Source organism: Panthera onca, chromosome B3 (assembly GCF_046562875.1).
Source record: "Panthera onca isolate mPanOnc1 chromosome B3, mPanOnc1 haplotype 2, whole genome shotgun sequence".
Taxonomy (NCBI): Eukaryota; Metazoa; Chordata; class Mammalia; order Carnivora; family Felidae; genus Panthera; species Panthera onca.
Genome location: NC_138344.1, coordinates 1865004 through 1886599, shown reverse-complemented (window position 1 = coordinate 1886599; position 21596 = coordinate 1865004). Strand labels below are relative to the sequence as shown.

General features: G+C 54.8%; 1 protein-coding gene across 1 annotated transcript in view; it reads right to left on the bottom strand.

Moving 5' to 3' along the window:
* Positions 1 to 695: 695 nt before the first annotated feature.
* ABHD17C (abhydrolase domain containing 17C, depalmitoylase) overlaps positions 696 to 21596 on the bottom strand; it is a 48888-nt gene continuing 27987 nt past the window's right edge. The window contains exons 2-3 of the mRNA XM_060617499.3: positions 6665 to 6844; positions 696 to 2200 (exon numbers count right to left, since the gene is read on the bottom strand). Of these exons, the coding sequence (XP_060473482.1) occupies positions 1981 to 2200; positions 6665 to 6844 (400 nt within the window). The 3' untranslated portion in view covers positions 696 to 1980. The remainder of the gene's footprint in view (positions 2201 to 6664; positions 6845 to 21596) is intronic.

The window sequence follows — 21596 nt, the reverse complement described above, 5'->3', positions numbered from 1 at the left end:
TGGTTTTGGGAAAGGAGTCAGGAGGCAGAAAACATAAGCTACTTTGAGTGGATACAAACAAGTCACATCAAGGCTCCCCCTTACAGGCACCACCTAATACTAGAAGTCTCAAGGCTCCCCCTTATAGGTACTGACCTAACACCAGCCGTCTCAAGGCGCCCCCTTACAGGTACCCACCTAAGACCAGGAAGTGGCCCGCCCTGTGCCGGAACACACATTCACGCGAGCTCGCCCTGTCCCCTTCCACCTCCATCTTGCCAACGCTTCCTCTTTCCGCACGCTCAGGCGGTCTGTCCCCAGAGCTGAAGACAAGCCTCTGTCACTTGCTCTTTTTCTGGTCAGCGGTCAAAGGGCTGAAACGACTATGGACCACAGTTGATTCGGGTTTTCCAAAAAGCAGGCACCGTCCCCCCCCCACCCCCCCGCCCCCCCGGCCGTGGTGCCTTCATCACCCGTTTCGTGCCCGGGACCCACCGCAGACTCTGCCGGGGTCCCGGCTGCACTCTACTACCACTCGCCGGACGCCCTGGCTTCTTCCAGAGTCCGCTCGGGTCTCTGGCAGGACAGAGGCGCACGCCCTGAGGGAGGCAGTGAAATCGGAAAGCCCCGAGGGTCTCTTCTTGAACAACATCGCGTTTTCTCACTCGTGACTGTCTCTGACGCGGGGAGGAAGGAAAGGACGGCGGGAGTCACGCTCTGATCCATGCATTCTTTATTCCGTGGCCGACCGCCGTGCTCTCTCCACTCCACAGTACACAGACTGGCAATCGTTCGCGATCCAGCTGTACAACAATCTGAGGCTTACAGTACATTTAAGGCTTTTAAATTTGAAAAGAAAGATGAAATCAAAACCGAGGAACCCCCCCAACCCAAACCCCCAACCAAGATGAGCAATGTGGCAATTTTTAAGCATCTTCCGTTTCTGATGCTTACTCGGTGCAGCTCCAGTGTCAAAACCCAAGTAGCTCCTAAACTAAAACGATTAGTTTAGTGAACTTTCCATTACATAAGTTGTTCAAAGCATCAACTTGTAATTTTTTTTTTTTTTGTCTTGGAAATGTTATAAAATTTTTTTAATAGCAAAACATAGGAATAAAAACATATTAACAAAATGTATTCAATCATTTACATTACAAACGAGGGATCTGCAGTTTGCCTTGTAGCCCGACAAAAGGAAATTACCCATTAAGAATCTATATGCACAATGCAATTGCAAATATGTACAGTACTTTAAAAAAGTCCTACCAGGAGGGCTTCACAGAAGGAAAGTCGGCTAGGCTCTGTGTTAGACCAACCGGACCATCAAAATATTAAAACTCTGTGGACTAGTAATAAATTTATGCTTAAAAAAAACCCCAGTTTCCTTTTGATTAAGAATATTCCAGTTATGTTTACAGGGTTCCAGTGGATGAACCTGTTCATGATCGTTCCAGTAAATCACCCTTGGGCTGGTTTGTTTGGGGTAAGAGATCAGCCTGTGAACGAAACTTAGCAAAGGAATGAATTCTCATCACCCGAGTTTTCCGGTTGTATTCTAATCACAGCTTCACAAATGGATCGAACCCATGAATCCAGTGGCCGGAAAAAGAGCTGCGTGTCAAATACTGAGAACACTGGTGGGGAGAGGGCTGAGTCCTGCGTTAAGGGAACCGTGACCGGTGGGGACAGCGGGGCGACAGATGTGAGCGTTCCCCACACAGCACGGGAAAACCGACCGTCGGGCACCCAGCTCCCACTCCCCCCTTCCCGCCAGGCGGGGGACGCTGGCTGCCACAAATGTTCGGTTTAGCGTGCTGTGTGAACGAGGAGAGCCGCCTCCAGATACAGAAGGCGGGGACTTCCTCAGCAATTTGACTGGAACACCGAAAGGCGGGCGCGTCCCCCGTGGCTGTCACACCGTCACCGCTGCCCAGTTCAAGCACGTGCGAAACAGAGGACTCGTGTGTTCACAGTAAATGAGGTACGATCAAGGCGCCTTCTTCAGGAATTAGGCAGTTCGTGAGATATGAACTGTTTTAGTCTGTCCAGGTATTGTGCGTAAAGTTCTATGTCATTGTGTCCGGCCCCTTCCACCCAGAGGGGCTCCACGGCTCGGGGACAGCGCTCGTACATGGCCAGGCCGTGGGAGAAGTCGATGACCTCGTCCTCTGTACCGTGGATGACCAACACAGGAGAGGTGACTTTAGAGATCTTGTCAATGCTGCAAAAGAGAACGGGGCGGGGAGAAAAAGGGCTCCGTTAGTGACGCCCCGGGGAAGATACGTTGCACCTAATGTAACCGGATCAGCAATCACAGGTGAGGAAGGGTAATACCTCCCTAGTAACTCATTTTTTTTTTAAGTAAACTTTTCGGGGGTGCCCGGGTGGCTCGGTTGGGTGGGCGTCCGATTCTTGGTTTCAGCTCAGGTCGTGATCTCGCGGTAGGTGAGTCTGAGCCCCGCGCTGTGCTCTGTGCTGACAGCATGGAGCCTGCTTGGGATCCTCTCTCTCCTCTCCCTCTCCGCCCCTCCCCTGCTCTCTCTCAAAATAAATAAATAAACTAACAAAAAAAAAAAAAAGCCTTCTCATTTTGCGATAATCTTGGATTTCCAGAAAAGGTGCAAAGATAACAGAGTTCCTGTGCGCCCCAGCCCGTCTCCCGTAAGGCTCACACCATACGTTGCCACGGCACGATTGTCGGAACCAAGAAACCAATGTCAGCATGTCACCGTAACCTAAACTCCAGATCTTGCTTGGGTTTTTGTTAGTTTTTCCACTGATGCCCTTTTTCTGTTCCAGGATCCGGTCAAGAACACCATACCGCATTTGGTCACTGTGTTTTCCTTACAGTATTTCATTAAAAACAGAACGGCTAAAAGCCTCCGGACTAACCATCCAGTAACTAATATTTCGGACATATTCATGTTTTGGAGAGAGGATTTCTTTAAAAAAATAAATAGGCCAGAACTTAGCATGTCTGCCAGAGCGTCTCTTCGGAAAGCCGAACACCTAATCCACACGGCCCAGGGTCTCCGTCTTCTTGGCGAGACGGCTTCAGAATCGATGGACAAGATCCCCACAAAACTCATTTTCTAAGTGCTGATGCCTCGCTTTCCATAAACACTGTGCTACTTAGCATTGTAAACACGATGCAGGCCTAGCTTTGAGTCCGAATGATTTCGGACGGTTGACAAGAATCAAATCTACCCTCAAAGGATGGATATTTGAGGATCTCCAAAGGAATGTGCTGCAGGGTCCGAAGACATTTCCCAAAGAGAAACTCAAGACCTTAAGCCTCGTTGGCCGGCTGGGCAGGCGACTTCGCCCACGGACGGACCCCCACTTAACCTGTGGACGCGGCAAGAGAGGCGGATCTGGCCGGCTGTCCCCCCCAGAGTCCCCCGCCCGTGACTTCTTTCTGTGTTTGGTCCCAGCCACAGCTACCGAGGAGACAAAGTGTTACCGTCTTCGGGGACCCCGCTGCCAAAAGAGTAAACGTCTTCCACGGCCAGGCGCTTTGCCCTTTCCGTACAACACCTGCCTCACTCTCCAACGAGAAAGGAGGAGACAGGAAAGCCCACCTCCCGGTAACCACGGAGGGCGCTAACCCCAGGGAGGCATCACTACCGCAGGCCTGAGCCTGTGTGGGTAACAGAGCTCTCGAGACAACTGCACACAACCTTTACGAGTGACTCGTGACGTCTCCGATGGTTTCAGGACGTGCCAGGGATTTGCCAAGACCAGGGCCAGGGGTGCCAGCATGCAATCTCGCAGATCCCCAACCCGCTTTTCTCCTGTTTAATTTTTTTTTAACGTTTACTTATTTTTGAGAGAAAACAGAGCACAAGCAGGGGAAGGGCAGAGAGAGCGAGGGAGACATAGAATCCGAAGCAGGCTCCAGGCTCCGAGCGGTCAGCACAGAGCCCGACGCGGGGCTCGAACCCACGAACCGTGATATTATGACTCGAGCCAAAGTCGGACGCTGAACCGACTGAGCCCCCCAGGCGCCCCATTTCTCCTGTTTAATTTTAACGAGACTCCTTCTTCTGAGAATCTGGGAGTCCAGTTATCTTCACTTAGAAAGATATTTACTGACGGAACAGACTTGGGGCTGTTCTGCACAATTCAAGAGAATCTCTACAGCCTGGACAGTGTCTCCAGTTAGATGTCTGAGTCTAAATGTAAAGGAAAATAAGCTACAAACCAAATAATGATCACGACTCCTTTTTTTTTTAACTTGAAGCTTTCTTTTCTTTTCTTTTTTTTTTAAGTTTTCTTATTGATTTTGAGAAAGAGACAGTGCAAGCAGGAGGGAGAGAGAGCGAGAATCCCAAGCAGGTTCCATCCACACTGTCAGTGCAGAGCCCAACACGGGCCTCCAGCCCACGAACCGTGAGATCACGACCTGAGTCGAAATCAAGAGTTGGACCCTCAACCGACTGAGCCACCCCGGCGCCCTGTTTCTTTTCTTCCTTCTTCCTTCCTTCCTTCCTTCCTTCCTTTTCTTTTTTTCTTTCTTTCTTTCTTTCTTTCTTTCTTTCTTTCTTTCTTTCTCTTTTTTTCTTTCTTTCTTTCTCTCTCTCTTCCTTCCTTCCTTTCTCTCTTTCTTTTCCTTTCTTTCTCTTTCTTTCTTCTCTTCCTTTCTTTTTCTTTCTTCCTTTTTCTTTCTTTCTTTCTTTTTCTTTTTCTTTCTTCCTTCTTTCGTTTTCTTTCTCTCTCTCTCTCTTTCTCTCTCCCTTCCTTCCTTCTTTCTTTTTTTGTAATAGAAAAAGGAAACAGGAAATACCTTTTTTTAAAGACAGAAGCACCAACAGAGCTCTAAGAGAACATCTGCATGACTGCCTGTGGTTTGGAATCCATCATATTAATTGTCCAGGGCACTTTCTGGCAGTCCCCACGCCCCTACTTTAATTCGGCCAACAGCTCACCTGGCTCAGCCTCAGTTTCCTAATCTGTAAAATGAGTCCTTTGTAACTTGACCAACTTAAGGCCGTGGCGAAGAGTTAAGTGAGGAAGGCTCGTGATGGAATGTTCAGCCCGGTGCCTGGCGGACCAGACACAGCCAGCAAGGATTAGTTGCTGGGTTCACTGTTAATTAATAAGCTGCAATTAGTTGCCATGGCTATATTTTAAGGTATATGCTAATTTGAGTCAGGAAGCAACCTATTCATTTTGTTGCCCCGGTAACTCCTAACATCGCTTCCCACAAAACACGCCAAACATCTCCCTTTCAACAAACTGGCCTCTCATTACCAATTCGGCACAAATAAGGCCACGTCTGAGGGGCACTCGCCCCACTTAGCATTCCCAGCCACGCCGCTAGGAATCTGCAGCTGGGTCAGGCTTCCCATGAAGCTGCATCTCATTAAACCCTGGTACAAACCGCACAGAACTCAAGTTCACCCAAGGTGTTACCAGAAGGCCTCGTTCTGTAAGAGGAGACAGTCTGGGCGGATGTTTATGTAACCAAATGGTGTTCTTTCCCCTCCGGCAAGAGCAGAATGACAGCCACGAGTGGGTCGATCAACACCCTAAAACTGGGCTTTATTTCTGCCGAGGCTTCTCCTGCAAAACGGCAGTAGGAGCCGGCCGGTCCCGCCGTGACAATCCCAGACCGCTTCAGCAACGTGCGACGGGACAAGCTGAGCGGGCAAATCGTTTTTAGGAACAGTACTTTCCTCAAGCCCAGATTTTTCTTTTTCTTTTTCTTTTTTTTTTTTTTTTTTTAAGATTTTTTTTTTTTTTAAGTAATCTCTGCCCAACGTGGGGCTCGAACTCACAACCCCAAGACCATGAGTCGCACGCTCCAGCGACCGAGCCAGCCGGGCGCTCCTTCTCAACTCGGATTGTAAAAAAAAAAAAAGTGAAATTTTCCAACAGAGGTATTCAAGAAGCCACCGGCTCGCGGTTTCTGCATTTGGAGCGGGGTGGTCGGCCATTCCTGCTCCTTCCATTAGCGGGACGAGGAAACAGCAAGGACGGGCAGGTGGCAAATGCGCCGCCTCCCGCAAGCCGGCCGGGGAGGACCCGGCCCAGGGCTCTCGTCCATGCGCTCGGGCAAGGGGGTGGGGACCGAACAGCAGGACGACATTGGACAGCTCGCAGGGGTCTGGGGCCGGGCTGGGTTTGCTCACTTATGGCAGCACAGCGGCCTGTCAGCCCAGCACGGAAGTCACTGGCCCGCCAGCGGCTCGCCTCACCTGTTCCCTCGCCCGTCCCGTCTGTCTGAAAGAGGAAGAGATTTCAAACCCGACGGTGCTCGCGGTTTGCATGTCAGCGTGGAGACCACGAATGGCCTCATCGTACAGTTTGCATCGAGCTCTTTGCAGTCCAACCATACGCGCCCGTCTCCGTGAACGAGCGAATACCGAACGGGAGGTGTTTATAGGATACGTGGGCACGGCTCTTTTTATCTTGCATTCACAGCCGAGCCAGCTAATCCTGGACGTCAGTCCCAGCAAGGTCCCTGCACATCACCTGGGAGAGTTCTACAGATGAGCGAGGCCCAGAGGACGAAGTCTCTGGCGGACGGACGCGTCCCAGTGGCCGCCACACCCCCAACGTGCCCAGCGCAGGGTCTGAGTCCCGGGCACACTCAGGAAATATTTATCGGTGCCCACAGCTAATGGTGGAGGCTGAACTCGGGTCGTCGGACGCCCCAGCAGTGGCACAGGTGCGAGCTTACCTGGGGAACGCATCGAAGCAGTACGTTTTCCTGGTATCCGGAAAAGCCACGCGCAAGCCTGACATCAGAGGCGAGTGGAGGATGACGGCGGCACACTCGTAACGCGAGGCCAGGTCCACCGTGGGGACGGTCCCGATGCTCTGGCCGTACAGGATGATGTTCTCAGGACTCACGCCGTACCTGCAGAGACCAGAGGGCGCACGCCGTTAGCTCACGTACGGGGGAGGACAGAGAGGCAAACCCTTGCTCGCTTAAACTCGCGAAACCCCCACGGCTACCGGTTTAAAATGACATCATCTGACTTACACACTTTAGCTTAAAACGAACGTGAACGTCACGGAGACAGATGTTAGGGGCTATCTCTGTCCTAAGGGACTGGGATTCCCCCTTCTATAACGTTTCGCAAAAATGACGGACGTGACATTTTTGGGAGCGGGAGGGACGAACGAAACGAACGCGTTATAAATTCCATTTTGGTATTCACGGGCATCTCGTTTCTTATTCCTCCCTCTCTACGGTTTCTCCGATAATCGCAAACGTATTTCTGAAAGAGAAGCGAACGCACGTTTGGCAAATTATACTATTGTTATTAAGAGCCCTTCAAGTGAGGTTTTAATAAAACATGAAAGGAATTAATGTCTATCAGAGGAAGGTACAGAGAGATGATTAATTTGAAGACGCCTATATTTTCTTCAGTGTCTCCTGCAGGCTAATCTCAGCTTCTCCACCTGCCAATGGTCTCCCGAGCCACTCCTTCCCGGCGTTTCGTTGGGAGAAGGGACACGGGGCACGCGGCCACACTCCCCGGTCCCCCAGAGGACTCGGCTCCGGCCGGCAGAACCGAGAAGAATCCCAGGTGCAGCCTGCGGGTCGCGGCTCTAGAGGGAAGGGTGCGCCGTGCCCGTCCCGGTGGGAAGCAGGCGGACGTCCTGGCGAGGCCCCGGCCTGGCGGGAGCACGCCGCGAAGGCTGGGATGGGAGACAACGTCCAACGTCAAGGGCGAGCAAGGACGAGGACGGGGCTCCGACACACCGCTGTGCGAGTGCCGATCGGCACAGGCACCTGGGAGATACTCTGGCATCGGCCGGCGGAGCTGAAGCCCGCGACCCAACAGTCTCCCTCCTCCTGCAGCTCACGCAGAGCGCGACGCTTTCTGATGATGGCCTTCGGTGACACGGACGGTCGGGACTTCAGGCTGGCCTGCTCCCCCTCAAGCTCCCCCGAACTCCATGGGAAAACGGGGGTTCTCGAGAAGGTCTTCGGGGAGGGAATGGCCACATTTCCGCGGGTGTGCGCGGGGACGTGGTCTGTGAACAGCCGGCACCTGAGCTGCGTCGCGGGGACAGACGGGACTTGCACACGCGGGGATAAAAAGGACTTTCTCCGTGAGCAGCACCGGGAAACACAGTGCCTCGTGGGAAAGCGCGGGGCAGGCGCGGGGCAGGTGCACAGCTCAGGGTGGCTGAGGGCAGAGCCAGAGGCGGGCGGGCCGGCTAAAGGGTTAGCGCCTGTCCTGCAGACGGTGAGGGGAGGGGGAGCTGTCCAAGGGCAAGGTGATGGGGACAGAGTGAATGTTCTGGGAAGACTCACCCTTTGGGGGTGTGCAGGACGGTGACAGATGTGTGCAAGGGGACAGGGAGACAGTTACGGGGCTATTCAGAATCACGTGCGGGGGTGCGGAGAAGAGTACGACAAATTTAAAAACCACAACGTAGGAGCTGCTCTGTCCTCCCGCAGAAAAACACGTGCCCGAACCCGATCCGCCCTCTGTCACTAAAGCGAAGAGCCCGTGCGGCCCCAGCCCCTGGCACCTAACACCACCCAGGGCACCTGTGCCTGCAGAAGAGGGTCCCGGGATAAAGGTCTTGGGGGGTCGTGCCTGGGGCTTCACGTCATTGGGAAGGACAGGGTAGTAGAAAACGGTCAGCAGGAGGAGTTTTATGGAGAGGTTTGAGGAAGGAACTGATGGCCGCGGCATCCTGTCCCGAATCTAAGGCAGAGACCAAGGATTCTAGAACACAGAGCCCCTCGATGAGGCCCAAAGGACGGGGGTGCCAGAGAGGAACCCGTCGCAGTGTTCCAGCAGACCACCTCGCGGGGAAACGCTCTACTGAGGGAAGCCACCGCAGGGTCCTTCCACCGCAGCAGGAGCGTTTAACCGGGGGCTCAGGGACCCGTGAGGGGAGCAGACATAAGGCTGGGGCCCCCTCCGCCCTGCACAATGTCATCAGATTCCAGAACTGTCTGTGACCCCTCCCCCAAGCATAGCGGCCAGGGGACACTTCACGGGATGGGGAGGTGGGGGGTCCGCAGACGCCCGGAGAGAGAAGAAGTCCCACATTTAGAGCGTGGGCCCCTCCCTCTGCTGTGGATTACAAACCAACGAGCCCTAAATCACAGAGAAAGAGAAGAGGAGGAGGAAAATGCAAACTGAAGGCAGCGAACGCAGGGCTGAGGACTCAGACCAGCAGGGCTGGAAACGGAAAGCGAGAGCCCGCAGGTCGGCGGGGCACCACGGCAGGGCGCCGGCCCCGGCAGGTGCGCAGAAAGGCGGGGGTGACGCAGGGCAGCCTTCCGCCGCAACGAGTGCGTGTCAACGCCGCTTTCTATCGTCATGGCCCCACCTGTGTTTTCGGGGTCTCGTCCCACACACGGTGCCCCCCGGACCTCGGGGCCACCCTGAACAAACACGGCAGAAATGGGCCGAGCCTCAAGGGGCACGGCCCGCTGCTGGGGGGTGGGGGACAGAACCCGTCCAACGTCAGGGAACGGGACCTCCACGGTGACCTCCCCCAAGCGCTGCACAGAGGCTGGAGGCACTTCCCCGCGAGACCCATTAGCTCCTGGCTTCCCTTCGGCCAGCATCCGACGCCCAGGATGGTCCCTGCAAGTTTCACCTGCCACATCCGGACTCACATCCCCGCTGACCACCGACACTTCGGACCCAGAGCTTCCACTCGAAAACGTCACCAGGTAAAACACAAAGCACTCGCTGTAACGGGGAAACACTGACGATTACATTAAATCAAAGTCAAGAACATCCGGTCATCAGAACTCACTGGTGAGCAAGCGAAAAGGCAAAGCCACCAAAGGGGAAAAGCCCCCTGCCTCAGCACGTGACTACCAGAGGGCTCGTACCCGGGACGTATAGAGAATTACTACAGGGCGGCGAGCAAAAGACAACCCAACAAAAAAATACAGCATTTTCTACAATAAAAGAAGAAATCTAAACGGCAGGGAGGGACAGACTCTTGACTTCGCCTCTGGTTACGATCTCACGTTTCGTGGGTTCGAGCCCTGCGTCCGGCTCTGTGCTGACAGCGTGGGGCCTGCTTGGGATCCCCTCTCTCTCCCTCTCTCTGCCTCTCCCCTGCTCGTGCTCTGTCTCTCCCTCTCAAGATAAATGAATAAACGTGAAAAAAATTCAAAACCAGCATGTGATACCGACCAAACGTACAGGTGCACAGAACCGCTTTGGAGACGCTGGCGATGCTCGCTAAGAGATGTACTGACACGCACCTGCGACCTGGTAACTACTCCCCGGCACACGGGCCACGGCCAGACGTGCGCAAGTGCGCCAAGAAACACACACGAGACGGTGTGCGGGCATGTGTCTGCACGGCTGGAGACAACCCCGAGCGTCAGCAGCTGGGTCGGTGCAGAAACCGGGGTGCGGCCACGCCAGAGTGCACATCACGCCTGTGCAGCCAAGGACACACTGGTAAGGAAAAGGGGCAGACACAGAGCACGCACTACGTGGCACCATTTACAGAGATGCCCTCCCGCCCAGATTCAGCTTCACTGGTTGGGGATACGTAACAGGGCAGAAAGCTCATAAGGCAAAGCAGGGACCAGAAGCCTTACGAGTGAGGGCAGTGGCTGCGGACGGGGAAGGGAGGCGCTCAGACTGGGAAGAGACGTGCCTGAAGTTGCCCGTGACCCTCGTGGGATGCGGCTTACACGATACGTCTGGTCACTGTGCACCTTCTACCATCCACGAGGCTGGACGCTTACGTGTTAGGGACATTTCTATCTGGCTGCTACATTTTGCAACCAAAACTATGATTTCAAAGTTCACCAGATAGTTCTGATATGGAGACAGCCCCCCCCCCCCCGAAAAACCGTTACGACTCACGGTAGACTTTGCGCTAAAAATAAAGCCCATGAGGAAACGCGAGACCATTAAAAATTACGTCTCGTAAAGACTTAGTGTGGGGAGAAATCAAGCTACCGTGTTCAGAAAAAAGCACCCTACAGACACGAGGTCACAATTATGTTCCGTAGAACAAAAACAATAAATGGAAAAGGGACTTGAAATCAACATATTAAAGAAGGCATGATGCTAATCTTCAGAGTCAGAACTTCCATTTCTCTCTTTCTTTTTTTAAAGTGATCTCTATGCCCAGTGTGGGGCTTGAGGGCGTGAACTCACAACCCCGAGATCGAGAGTTGCATGCTCTACCGACTGAGCCAGCTGGGCGCCCCTCTCTTCTCGTTTCCTTTCGTTATTAGGTACTGACTTGTTTAAGAAAATGAATAACGGAAGCAATGCTGTGAGGTCTTTCTGCAAGGACTCGGGGAGCACTGTGTCCAATGCCGATGCTCCTGTGCGGGAAGGGCTTTGCCAACCGTGAAGCGCTGGGCCAACGCTCTGATTTGTGTCACGTTCAGGACTTTCCCACCGCTTTGTCCGGTCTTTCCTATACCGCCTGATGACAAAGGATGAGCTGGAGAACGGGTGGGGCAGGGGGGCAAGTAATTCTTTGAAGGGATCAAAGATATTCGGAGGGACTCGTAAGGGGCCTCGGCGCCCACGCTCCCCTGTGCCGATGAGGCTACTGAAGTGTGTGTTTTTCACCGTACCACCGGGGGTTTGTTTTCGGTGGGAAAAAAGGTACAAATGGATAACCTCTATACTACCAATGGTTCCAAACTGAGATGCATCTGAATTTTTTGCGAATTTTTTTTATGTTTATTTCTTTTTGAGAGAGAGAGAGAGAGTGAGCAGGGGTAGGGGCAGAGAGAGAGAAGGAGACACAGAATCTGAAGCAGGCTCCAGGCTCTGAGCTGTCAGCACAGAGCCCAACATGGGATGCGAATTCACAAACCGTGAGATCATGACCTGAGCTGAAGTCGGCCACTTAACTGACTGAGCCACCCAGGCGCCCCTGATTTTCTTGAGAATTTAACAAAAAAAAAAAAAAAAGTAAATCCCCTTCCTTAGAAATTTTCCATACTCAGAAATTCCAATGGGCTTGTGGATTCCTCAGACTAAATGCTCACTGATACTAAGTACCAAGGGTCAGCCCAGATCCTAAATCCCTTTCAGCTCTCAAATTAAATAAAAAGACAGAGGGAAAACAGAGCCAGTAAATGCAATCCGCTTACAAAGCCTGTGTGAGATATGGGACATTTTAAGTTCATAACTTGAAAAAGAAAACACGGCAGGATCGAGCGAAAAGCATTCAAAAACATCAATAATCACCAAGTCCTAAACCTTCACCGCAAAATAAACCAGAAGTCACGCCCTGCCGGCCGAGGACCAGGCGGCAGGCGGAAACAGCACATGCAAAACAGAAGAAACGTCCGTCCACCGGCTTCACTTGCAAAACATGAGACGTGCTGTCTTTCAGCGAGCACCCCTCCTCCGCAGGCAGGTGTGGGGACAGGAGCGCGATCTCCGGGCCCCCCCACGCCGGGAGGTCTTTCACAAGGAGACCTCCCACCCCCTGCTGCCCGGGCACAGACACAGACACAGACACAGGCTCTGGGTGGGGGACTCCCAAGTCGGGAGGCCGGGGAGGCCAGGCGTCTGCACCGGACACGGTCCTCCCCCACCTGCTGGGCTGTGCTCCCGAGCATTTTGGAAGGTGCCTGTCTGCACACCAGGCCCACCTGCCACCCCGGGCGGGGGCGGGGGGTGGGGGGGCGTGGGGATCCACAGCCTCTGGGGACTCAGGAGCCTCGGCCCCACCCACACAGTACTGGTCTCTGAATCTAAGACCGGGCCAGCCTCCCCGGTGCCTACGCCTCCAGGCCGCAGTCCCGATGCCCACCGCCACTCCCCAGCCCGTCCTGACCCGGGGGGCCCCTGAGCGGAACCTCTGCTCCCACAACGCCCTGCAGGCTGCTATCCGAGGACGCTATCCATTCCGTGTCTCCTTGGCAGTCTGCGCTACCAAGGACGTCCTTCTTGGAATCCACTCCTGGGCCTCGGGGACACGGAGGTTCCTCCCCCAGCCCCACCACAAACCAGCCCGGTCCCCTTCCCTCGTGTCCCCTGCTGTGGTCTGCCTACACTCCTACATCTTCTCTTGGGATGACTTCACTGACCCCCGTGACTTTGACAACCAGTTCTCACTTGCAGCCCCGGTCTTTCTCCTGAGTCCCCGGGAGCAGGAGGTCCCCGGCCCCAGGGAGCGGAATTGTCACATGACCTTGCAAGGGGTCCTCCTCGGCCTCCTTGGATCCAGGAGGAACTCGACAGCGCAGTGACTTGTCCGAGGCCCTACAGCCAGTGACCGGCGGGGCTCTGAATGCATGGGTTGTCGGTTACGCGTAATTTCAAACTCAACGTGTCCGCAGCCACACTCATCACTTTCTGTCCTTGAAACCTTGTCAGTGGCTCGGTCATCAGGTCATATTCCCCTTTGTTGCCAGTCCAGGATCCCAAGTCAGGATGAAGGCAGAGGCGAGTACGTTATGAAGAGTAGTGGGTCGTGAAGTCACGCACTCAGCTAAAGGTCTGAACCCGGTTCTGACACTGACCTGGTTACACGGCGATTAATCCGCGGATTTGCTGCTATGCCTGGAAAATACTGCCTATTTTTTTTTTAACGGGTTCAAAAAATAGTTTCTGAGCACCTCCTTTGGTCTGGGGATAGAAAAATGGATATGAGTGGTCTCGAGGAGTGTGCAGCCTGCTGGTGAGTCACAGATGCACAAAGAAGTATGGGGGGGCCAAGCGGATGAGGTGTAGACGTAAGACGAGTAGTTAGGACTCGGGACATCATAGTCGATGAGGCAAGAAATTCAAGATCGGCCCAGGTGACAGCTAGGAGGGCCAAGGGCCTCTTGAGCTCTTGGTCAACTGCGTGCCCCTCTGCATGTCAAACTGAGACACATTTTTCTAGACTCCCCCCGGGCGTCCTCATAAAATCTGTGGCCCTGAGTCAAAGACATAAGCTGGTATTTCCTGCACACTGATCTCCAGGGAGAGGCGAGAGGAAATGCACTCGTGACAGGACAGCCTCACGCTGGAGCACCACCATTCCTTGATGGGGGAGTCTGGGACAGACCCGGGGGTCCCACGACCCCCAGCAGGTCACTGAAATCTGAGCCCGGCCGGTGGATATACCGAACAGCTCAGAGTTACGTTTGTACAAAGACTGGAAGGCGGCCAGGAGGCCCTGATATTCGTGATGAACCCCAGGACCGTCAAGGAACCATCAAGAGGGCTTAGTGTCACCCCATCTTAAGTATGAGCACCACACCCAACTAAGCTTTCCATCTCTGAGCGTCCCCTCCTGATTCTCCTGTTCTCCCACGGCCCCACGAATCCCTCTTTGACCCCATCGTTCTCCTGAGGCCGGAATTCTGATCCCCTGGGTCCCCTACCAACCACAGCTCACCTTCTTCGATCCCCAGGGTTACAAACCCCAGAATCCTTGGACTTCTTCACCATTCTACAGTCATCAAGCCCCAGCCCCGGCTTCAGCACAGACAGGTAAAGGGCAACGACCAGGAGGGGGAGAAGAACACGCCCACGGAGGAGAAGACGTGACATGGGGAGAAGTGGGCACCTGCTCACCGGCCAAGCCCCGGAACGCGGATGGGGCGGAGCGGAGGGCGCCCTGACACCCGGGAAAGTCCACCGCGTGTGCTCGCTGAGATCGGACACCGCGCTGTCACGCGGGGACCCTGGGGTCAGGACGAGAGACAGCTCCCCGGGCTTCCCCACCTCCACAGGTACGAGGAGGGCAGGACGTGGGCGCGAGCGACAGGTGCTGGCTGAGCGTCCGTTCGCTGGGGCGTGCGCCTCCCTGGCCTCCCCGGAGCCACGTCCGCTGTCGCCTCCTTCCTTCCGCTCCTCCTCGCGTCCCACCCTTGAGCGGGGCCTCCCTCAGAGCTCCCTCTCCTGGAGCCTCTTCTCTTCGCGTCTGTCCCTGTGGACCCCGTGAGGCGCCACAGCCTTGCACGGCACCCGACACGCGGTCACCGCACACGAGCGTCCGATAACGGAGAGACGCGCGGCCGGGGTTCCTGACGCGTTGGTGCTCTCCCGACACCGCGGCTCAGCCCCGCCCCTCCCCCTTCCGTGGCACTTCCCCCTGAACTTCACGCTCCCAGATGGACTCCGTGCAGCCCCTCCCCCAGTCTTTCCCTCGCTCATCACCAGAGCCTTGACCGCACGCGCTGGAGAAGGACGATGCATGTCTCTCTCTGGTCTCCCCTCTGCCTCTCACACACCGTCAGCCGCTGAGTCCCGCCGTGTCTGCGTGGAGACCCTTGCCCGACGGCCGCTTTCCCGACCCCACTCCTGCTCTGTGGTTGCATCCTGCGGCCGACCTAACAGGACCCGCCTGTCCCTTCGGCGCGTGAGCGAGCGGGGACATCAGCACAGGCGCCCTGCCGTGGGTCTGCTACTCAGAGGTCTTTCTGGAAGGCTCGCCATCATCGCCTCTGCCCTCCCCCGCGAGGCTCACGCTGTCCAGAGGGCCCCTGACCACTCAAACCACCCACCCGGTCTGCCCCATCTTTCTGGTTTGCGCGTCTCCTTCTAGGGCCGGTGAAGGGGCAGGTGTCCTAGTTCCTGACTGCTGACCTGGTTTCCATCCACGGCCTTACTCGGACTCGTGCTAACTGCACACACTTGCACATCACGGAGCCTGGGAATCCCCAGGCCGGGCCCCCCCCCCCCATTTCTGCCCTCGCCTCTCCCCTCTCAGATCTGCCCTCGCCCCGATGCAGCACATGAGCCACCACACCACGACTTCCACTCCACCCCTCCCCCATCCATCCCACTACCACAGACCCCCTCCTTTAAAAGAGAGACAGAGAGGGGGGCCTGGGTGGCTCAGTCGGTTGAGCGTCCCACTTCGGCTCAGGTCATGATCTCTTGCGGTTCATGAGTTCGAGCCCCGCGTCGGGCTCTGTGCTGACGGCTCGGAGCCCGGAGCCTGCTTCTGATTCTGTGTCTCCTCCTCTCTCTGCCCCTCCCCTGCTCATGCTCTGTCTCTCTCTGTCTCTCAATAATAAATAAACTTTAAAATAAATAAATAGATTAATTAACTAACTAACTAAATAAAAGAGAGACAGAGCAGGGCACCTGGCCGGCTCAGTCGGTGGGGCGTGCGACTCTTGATCTCAGGGTTGTGAGCTCAAGCCCTACGTTGGGTGCAGAGAGGACTTAAAAATAAAATCTTAAAAAAACACCCAACAATCATGAAAGAGAGACAGAGAGACAAGAAGAAACCTGTATTATGTTCCTTTGCTAATCACACCCCTTCAGCAAATCACTAGCCTTCGGGTAAAACACGTCTTCAGATTAACCTCTATAATCTGGCCCCATCTTACCACACCAACCTTTTATTTTCTCTCCAAACGAACCTTCTCCGGCAGTCAGACTCCTCCCTGTCTCATAAACACCTTCTGCCTGGAACGTGCTCATGCCTTCCCTCCGACAAGAAAACTCAGGGTCCCTCAGGTCCACTCTGGTCCCACCTCCTTCACACACGTCTCCCAAACACAGGTCTGCGTGGGGTCTTTTCCTTCCTGAGCCACTCACCGAGCGCGCACCAGCACGATGGTGTGAGTGATCGACCGCTCTGTGGCAGGTCCCACACCGGCAATGAGACTTGAAGTCCCACAAGGGAAGGGAAACGATACCCACACTCAGGGCAGTGGGGGGGAGGGGGGGGGGATCGTATCCTGGAGGCGTTTCTTCCCGGGAAGGGAACGCGGTTCTAGCCAAAGACCGTTTTCAGACAAATCACAAGTCAATTCCATACGTGGTTATCATGCCAATGGATAGATCACGCCCTCAAAGTTCAGCATCTTCTTGGGGATCTGGGTACGAGCTTCTGGAGTCTCCTGTCTGCAAACTAGCAAAGAGGCGTCCATCCGTCAAGGCTGAGAGTAAGCATCGTTTCCTAGGCGTTAGGTTAAGAGTTACTTCGGACACGACCCAGGGAACTCAAGTCCCCCGCGTTTTGCCAGGGGCGAGCCTCGGCCCCAAATGACGGCACCCTGAAGCAGGCAACGCCATGTGCACAGCAGCCCCCCCAGGAACCTACAAGGCTCCCCCCTCCGACCTCCCCAAATGTCTACCACCTTCCCTGCATCACGAGCGACGCCGGGTTTGGGGTGCCCACTTCTCTGCTCCCGTCGGCCCCCAGGAGCCCCCGCACCCAGGGTCGGCCGGGCAGGTTGTCCTGTGGGAACCATCACTCCGCCGAGAACGTAAAGGCCGTTTGTTTTCGTTCTAACGTGGGGCTTTCTCATCCGTCTACAAACACGGACAAGCCGAGCCTCCCCACGACACCTGCGTCCTGTTTAAGTTAAGGGACCTTGACTTCGCCCTGTGTCAAGAGCGTGTCCACTTATCTCCTCAAGAAGCATGCTTGGCACGGTGCCACTGACTTTGAAGTCAGTCTTTTAAATATTTCAGAGCCAGGATTCCTGGTGGAAATACCTTCGGACATAGGACAAAGCTAAATACACAAGGTAACACGAATGTGAACGGAAGGCGAGGTCGGGGATGCCGAGAAACCCTAACAAACTTCAGGGCAAAGCCTCGGAGTAAAAGGAGTGTCCGGGGAAAGCGAGTGCATCACCAGGACCCGCCGAAAACCACCGCCGCTCACGGCACCCTCCGTCCACAGGCACGGAAACGGTAAGCCCGTCTCTCACGCTCTGTGGCCAAAGCTGAACCACAGGCCTCATCGTTTAATTGTCATAAAGATGAAAAAAGCACGATCACCTGAAACATGTTTCTTTTCTTCTTTAAAAGTACAGTGTCGGTTTAGACTTTTTCTTTAACGTTCACACGATGTTTCGCGAACACATTCGTACGTTCACTCCAGCGGTGAAAGGCAAGGAAACGCGTTTTAAAGTGGCTGCTGCGTTAACGCTGCTTGAAAAAATTAGTTAAGTTTAGAGGTCAGTGAGGTCAGCTGTGTATCTGTTTCTTTTCATCCGATCAAGGGAATTTGGTGAAAAGGGACATTGATACACGAGATAATTACAGCCTCTGGAAGTGTTGATAATTGGGGCATGCTCACTCAGGGTATTCTCCCAACACTGGCTGCAAAATAAAATGTGCCAAACGCAACATCAGAAGCAGCCTCATTCACTGGACGGCACAGTGATCTGGGGGGTGAACCACTGCTCCCCGGTTATGAGTCTTTGGGGAAATGAAGAACAACACACAGGGCAGCTGGGGGGCTCGGTCGGTTGAGTGTCCGACTTCGGCTCCGGTCATGACCTCACGGCTCATGGGTTCGAGCCCCACATCAGGCTGTGTGCTGACAGCTCAGAGCCTGGAGCCTGTAAGGTGCACCCACGTGGGGGTACGACATTTCCTTCCAGAGGGCGGTGCAGGAAAGGGCGTCAGGCCTAAGCCCACGTTCGGAACAACTTTGTCCTTGACTCTGGGTCAAAGCAAAAATAAGTTAAGACCCGGAGCACCAGGGCGGCTCAGTTGCTTGAGGGTCCGACACTCAGTTTTGGCTCAGGTCACGATCGGTTCGTGAGATCGAGCCCCAGATGGGGCTCTGCACTGACAGTGTGGATTCTCGCCCTCTGCCCCTCCTCTGTGTGCACGCGCTCTCTCTCTCTCTCTCTCTCTCAAAATAAATAAAACTACACTTAAATAAGTAAGTAAATAATAAGACCTAGCATGACTTCATTTTAATTTTTGAAAAAAATCATTTTTCAGAGGAAAAGGTAGAGTCCTAAAGAACGCAAAATGAACTTTTTTAGATGTGCTACAATGAAAATGGAATAATTTGCTTGGACGCGTTTGAGTATAATTGTGCATGAAACTGCTCTCATAATAACAGACTCTTCTGGTGCTCTCTGACCACCTGATGCGGTGGAAAGGCCAGGAGAGGCTGTCCCCGTCACCCCCCGCCCCTCCACCGCTGCACAAGTACCCTTGAAATGGTTGCACTCCCACCTACCCTACTTTTCCGAGAGGATTACAGAGCGGGCTTATGTAAAACATCCTGCACAGGCATCTGACCAAAAAAGCCATTTAATAAACAGCACTCCCGTCCCACCAAATACAGAGACGCACACTCGGCCACGTACAGCCTGACAGGTTCCGCGTTCCCTGCCCAAGAAGCACAGCCAAGGGGGACGTGCGCGTCTCGTGAAATCCCCGCGGTGGGGAGAAACCTAAAACCTCTCCTTCCATTATCTACCGGTCGCCAAGGCTGAATGTGGTTTCTTAAAACGAGACTCTCCAGAATCCAAGACCCGATTATTCAACGTCACTGCAGGGGGAGGTGTAAGGCGAGTGCTCACACTGGCTGCGGTCCACACACTGGACCCAGTCGGTGAGTCTGGCCTGCCCGACACGGGCTGTGAGGGCCGGATCTGGGGTGCGGCACCCCACAGGCTGGTGTCCACCAGGTATAGCCGGACGGTCACATCCCGGGGCCGGGGCGTTCCCGACCCGCTGTGTCTTTTCAGGGCACCACCCCCCCACCTCCCCACCCTGCGGCTGGCGGTGTGAACCCACGCCCAGGGTCACTCCCGCAGGGACGGGCAGAGCTCGAACCGGATGGTCAATCGGCGTCCTCCTGGACATCCGTGCCCTCTCCTGGGTCACCTGCGTCACCACACAGAAAGGCCCTCCTTAATCACAGGGACGAAAGCAAAGCTGAGGGAGGGGTCGGCGAGTGGTTCCAGCCGGCGCCCAGTCCTGGGTGTCCCGGAGGTTTGACCCGGGTAGACCTGGGGTTCGTTCCTGTCTCTGGACGCTGGGCTCAAACCAGACTTTCGTGAGCAGCTCAGTACAAGGTCATGGCCACGGGAAGGTGTGGGGGTGAGCACGTGCACAGCAGGCTAGGGGGAAGAACGGACTTGAAATCCTGGCCCTGCCCTGCACCAACTGCCCGACCTCTCTGCGCCCCCCTTCCTCAGTCCCCCTCCCAGGTCTGAGCCAGGAATTAAACGAGGTGATGAGAGAAACCCCACAGAGGTTCCTCCCTGCCCTCTCCAGGCGGCTCTCCAGTTTCCTCGGCCAGACATGGCTGAAGCGGGGATCTAACGTGGCCCCTGCACCTGCTGTGATCGCTTGGCCGCCTCCGCCTAGGTACCCCCGACTCACACTGGGGATGCCCTTCAGGGCACTTTGTGTCCACTCAAAACGTGGGTCTGTAGAGGCGTCTGGGTGGCTCAGTCGGTTGAGCGTCCGACTTCGGCTCAGGTCACGATCCCGCGGTCCGTGAGTTCGAGCCCCGCATCGGGCTCTGCTGACAGCTCGGAGCCTGGAGCCTGCTTCGGATTCTGCGTCTCCCTCTCTCTCTGCCCCTCCCCTGTTCATGCTCTGCCTCTCTCTCAAAAGTAAATAAACATTAAAAAAAAAACTAAAGAAAACAACAAAAAAAACGCGGGTCTGTTAAGTCAACACTGCTGGGGCAGACCCAGTGAGGAAGCCCCCCGTCCCTCCTCGATGGCATCTCTGCTTCCTCTCTCTCGGGTCTAACCCCGTCTTGTGTCCTTCCTCTTTGTGTCCCTACTCTTCTTCCAGAACCTTCCACCTGCCCCTTCATCCCTCTTAAGAACACAGAAAGCTCATAGCGTCAATTATGGAAATATCGCAAGCCACAGGACAGGGATGGAAAGGCCCCCGGAGGTGGTACAGACGGATCGCTTTATTTTACAGATCATGGGACTAAAGCTTTGAGTGGTTACCGACTTAACCCCCAGTTGTAATTATCAAGGCAGCGGCCACCTTACGGCTCCGGAACATGGGCGCAGGTGAAGGAAGGAGGAGGATGCCCGGGAACTGCACCCAGGCTGGCAGAATCATCCCTTCGTGGGTGTGGCAAGGGTTCGGAGGGGGCAGGCCCGTGTGACGGGTCAGTCTGCTCCGTGTCTGCCAACCTGTTCAGGGATCGCCTGCCCCCCCCCCCCCCATGTGTGACGGGGCGTCTGCCCGACGGGGCTGGGACACGGCCGCCCCGCGGTGTTAGTTACCACCCCCTTCAGCGCAGAGGTAACGCGGGCTGGAATCAGGACGTCCACAGCACTGACCTGGGCGTTTCAGTTGCAGCGAGTGGCGCTTTGTCTTATGTTATTTTAAGTTTATTTATTTTGAGATAGAGAGAGAGAGAGCATGAGTGGGGAAGAGGCAGAGAGAGGGAGAGAGGGAGACAGAGAATCCCACGCAGGCTCTCTGCTGTCAGCACAGAGCCACACGTGGGACTTGAACTCAGAGTGAGATCATGAGCTGAGCTGAAACCAAGGGTCGAGTGCCTAACCGACGGGGCCACCCAGACGGCCCAGCAAATGGTGCTTTAGAAGTGAACATTCTGGGGCACCTGGGTGGCTCAGCTGGTTAAGTGTCCGCCTCTTGATTTGGCTCAGGCCACGATCACCTCGTGGGTTCGAGCACCGCGTCGGGCTCTGTGCGGACAGTGAGGAGCCTGCTTAGAATTCACCCTCTTTCTCTCTGCCCCCTCCCCCCCCACATGCGTTTTCTCTCACTCTCAAAATAAACTTAAAACAGAGCGAACATTCTGTTTCATGGGAACAGTTTCCGTCGGGGATCACGAACAGTTCTGGAGACGGATGGTGGGGACAAGTGCACAACCGTGTGAATGTTCTCAAAGCCACAAAAACGTACACTTGTAAGTGGCTGAAATGGTAAATTTAATTCAGGTATGTTTAATCATAATAAAAGGAAGAAAAAAGGGGGGAA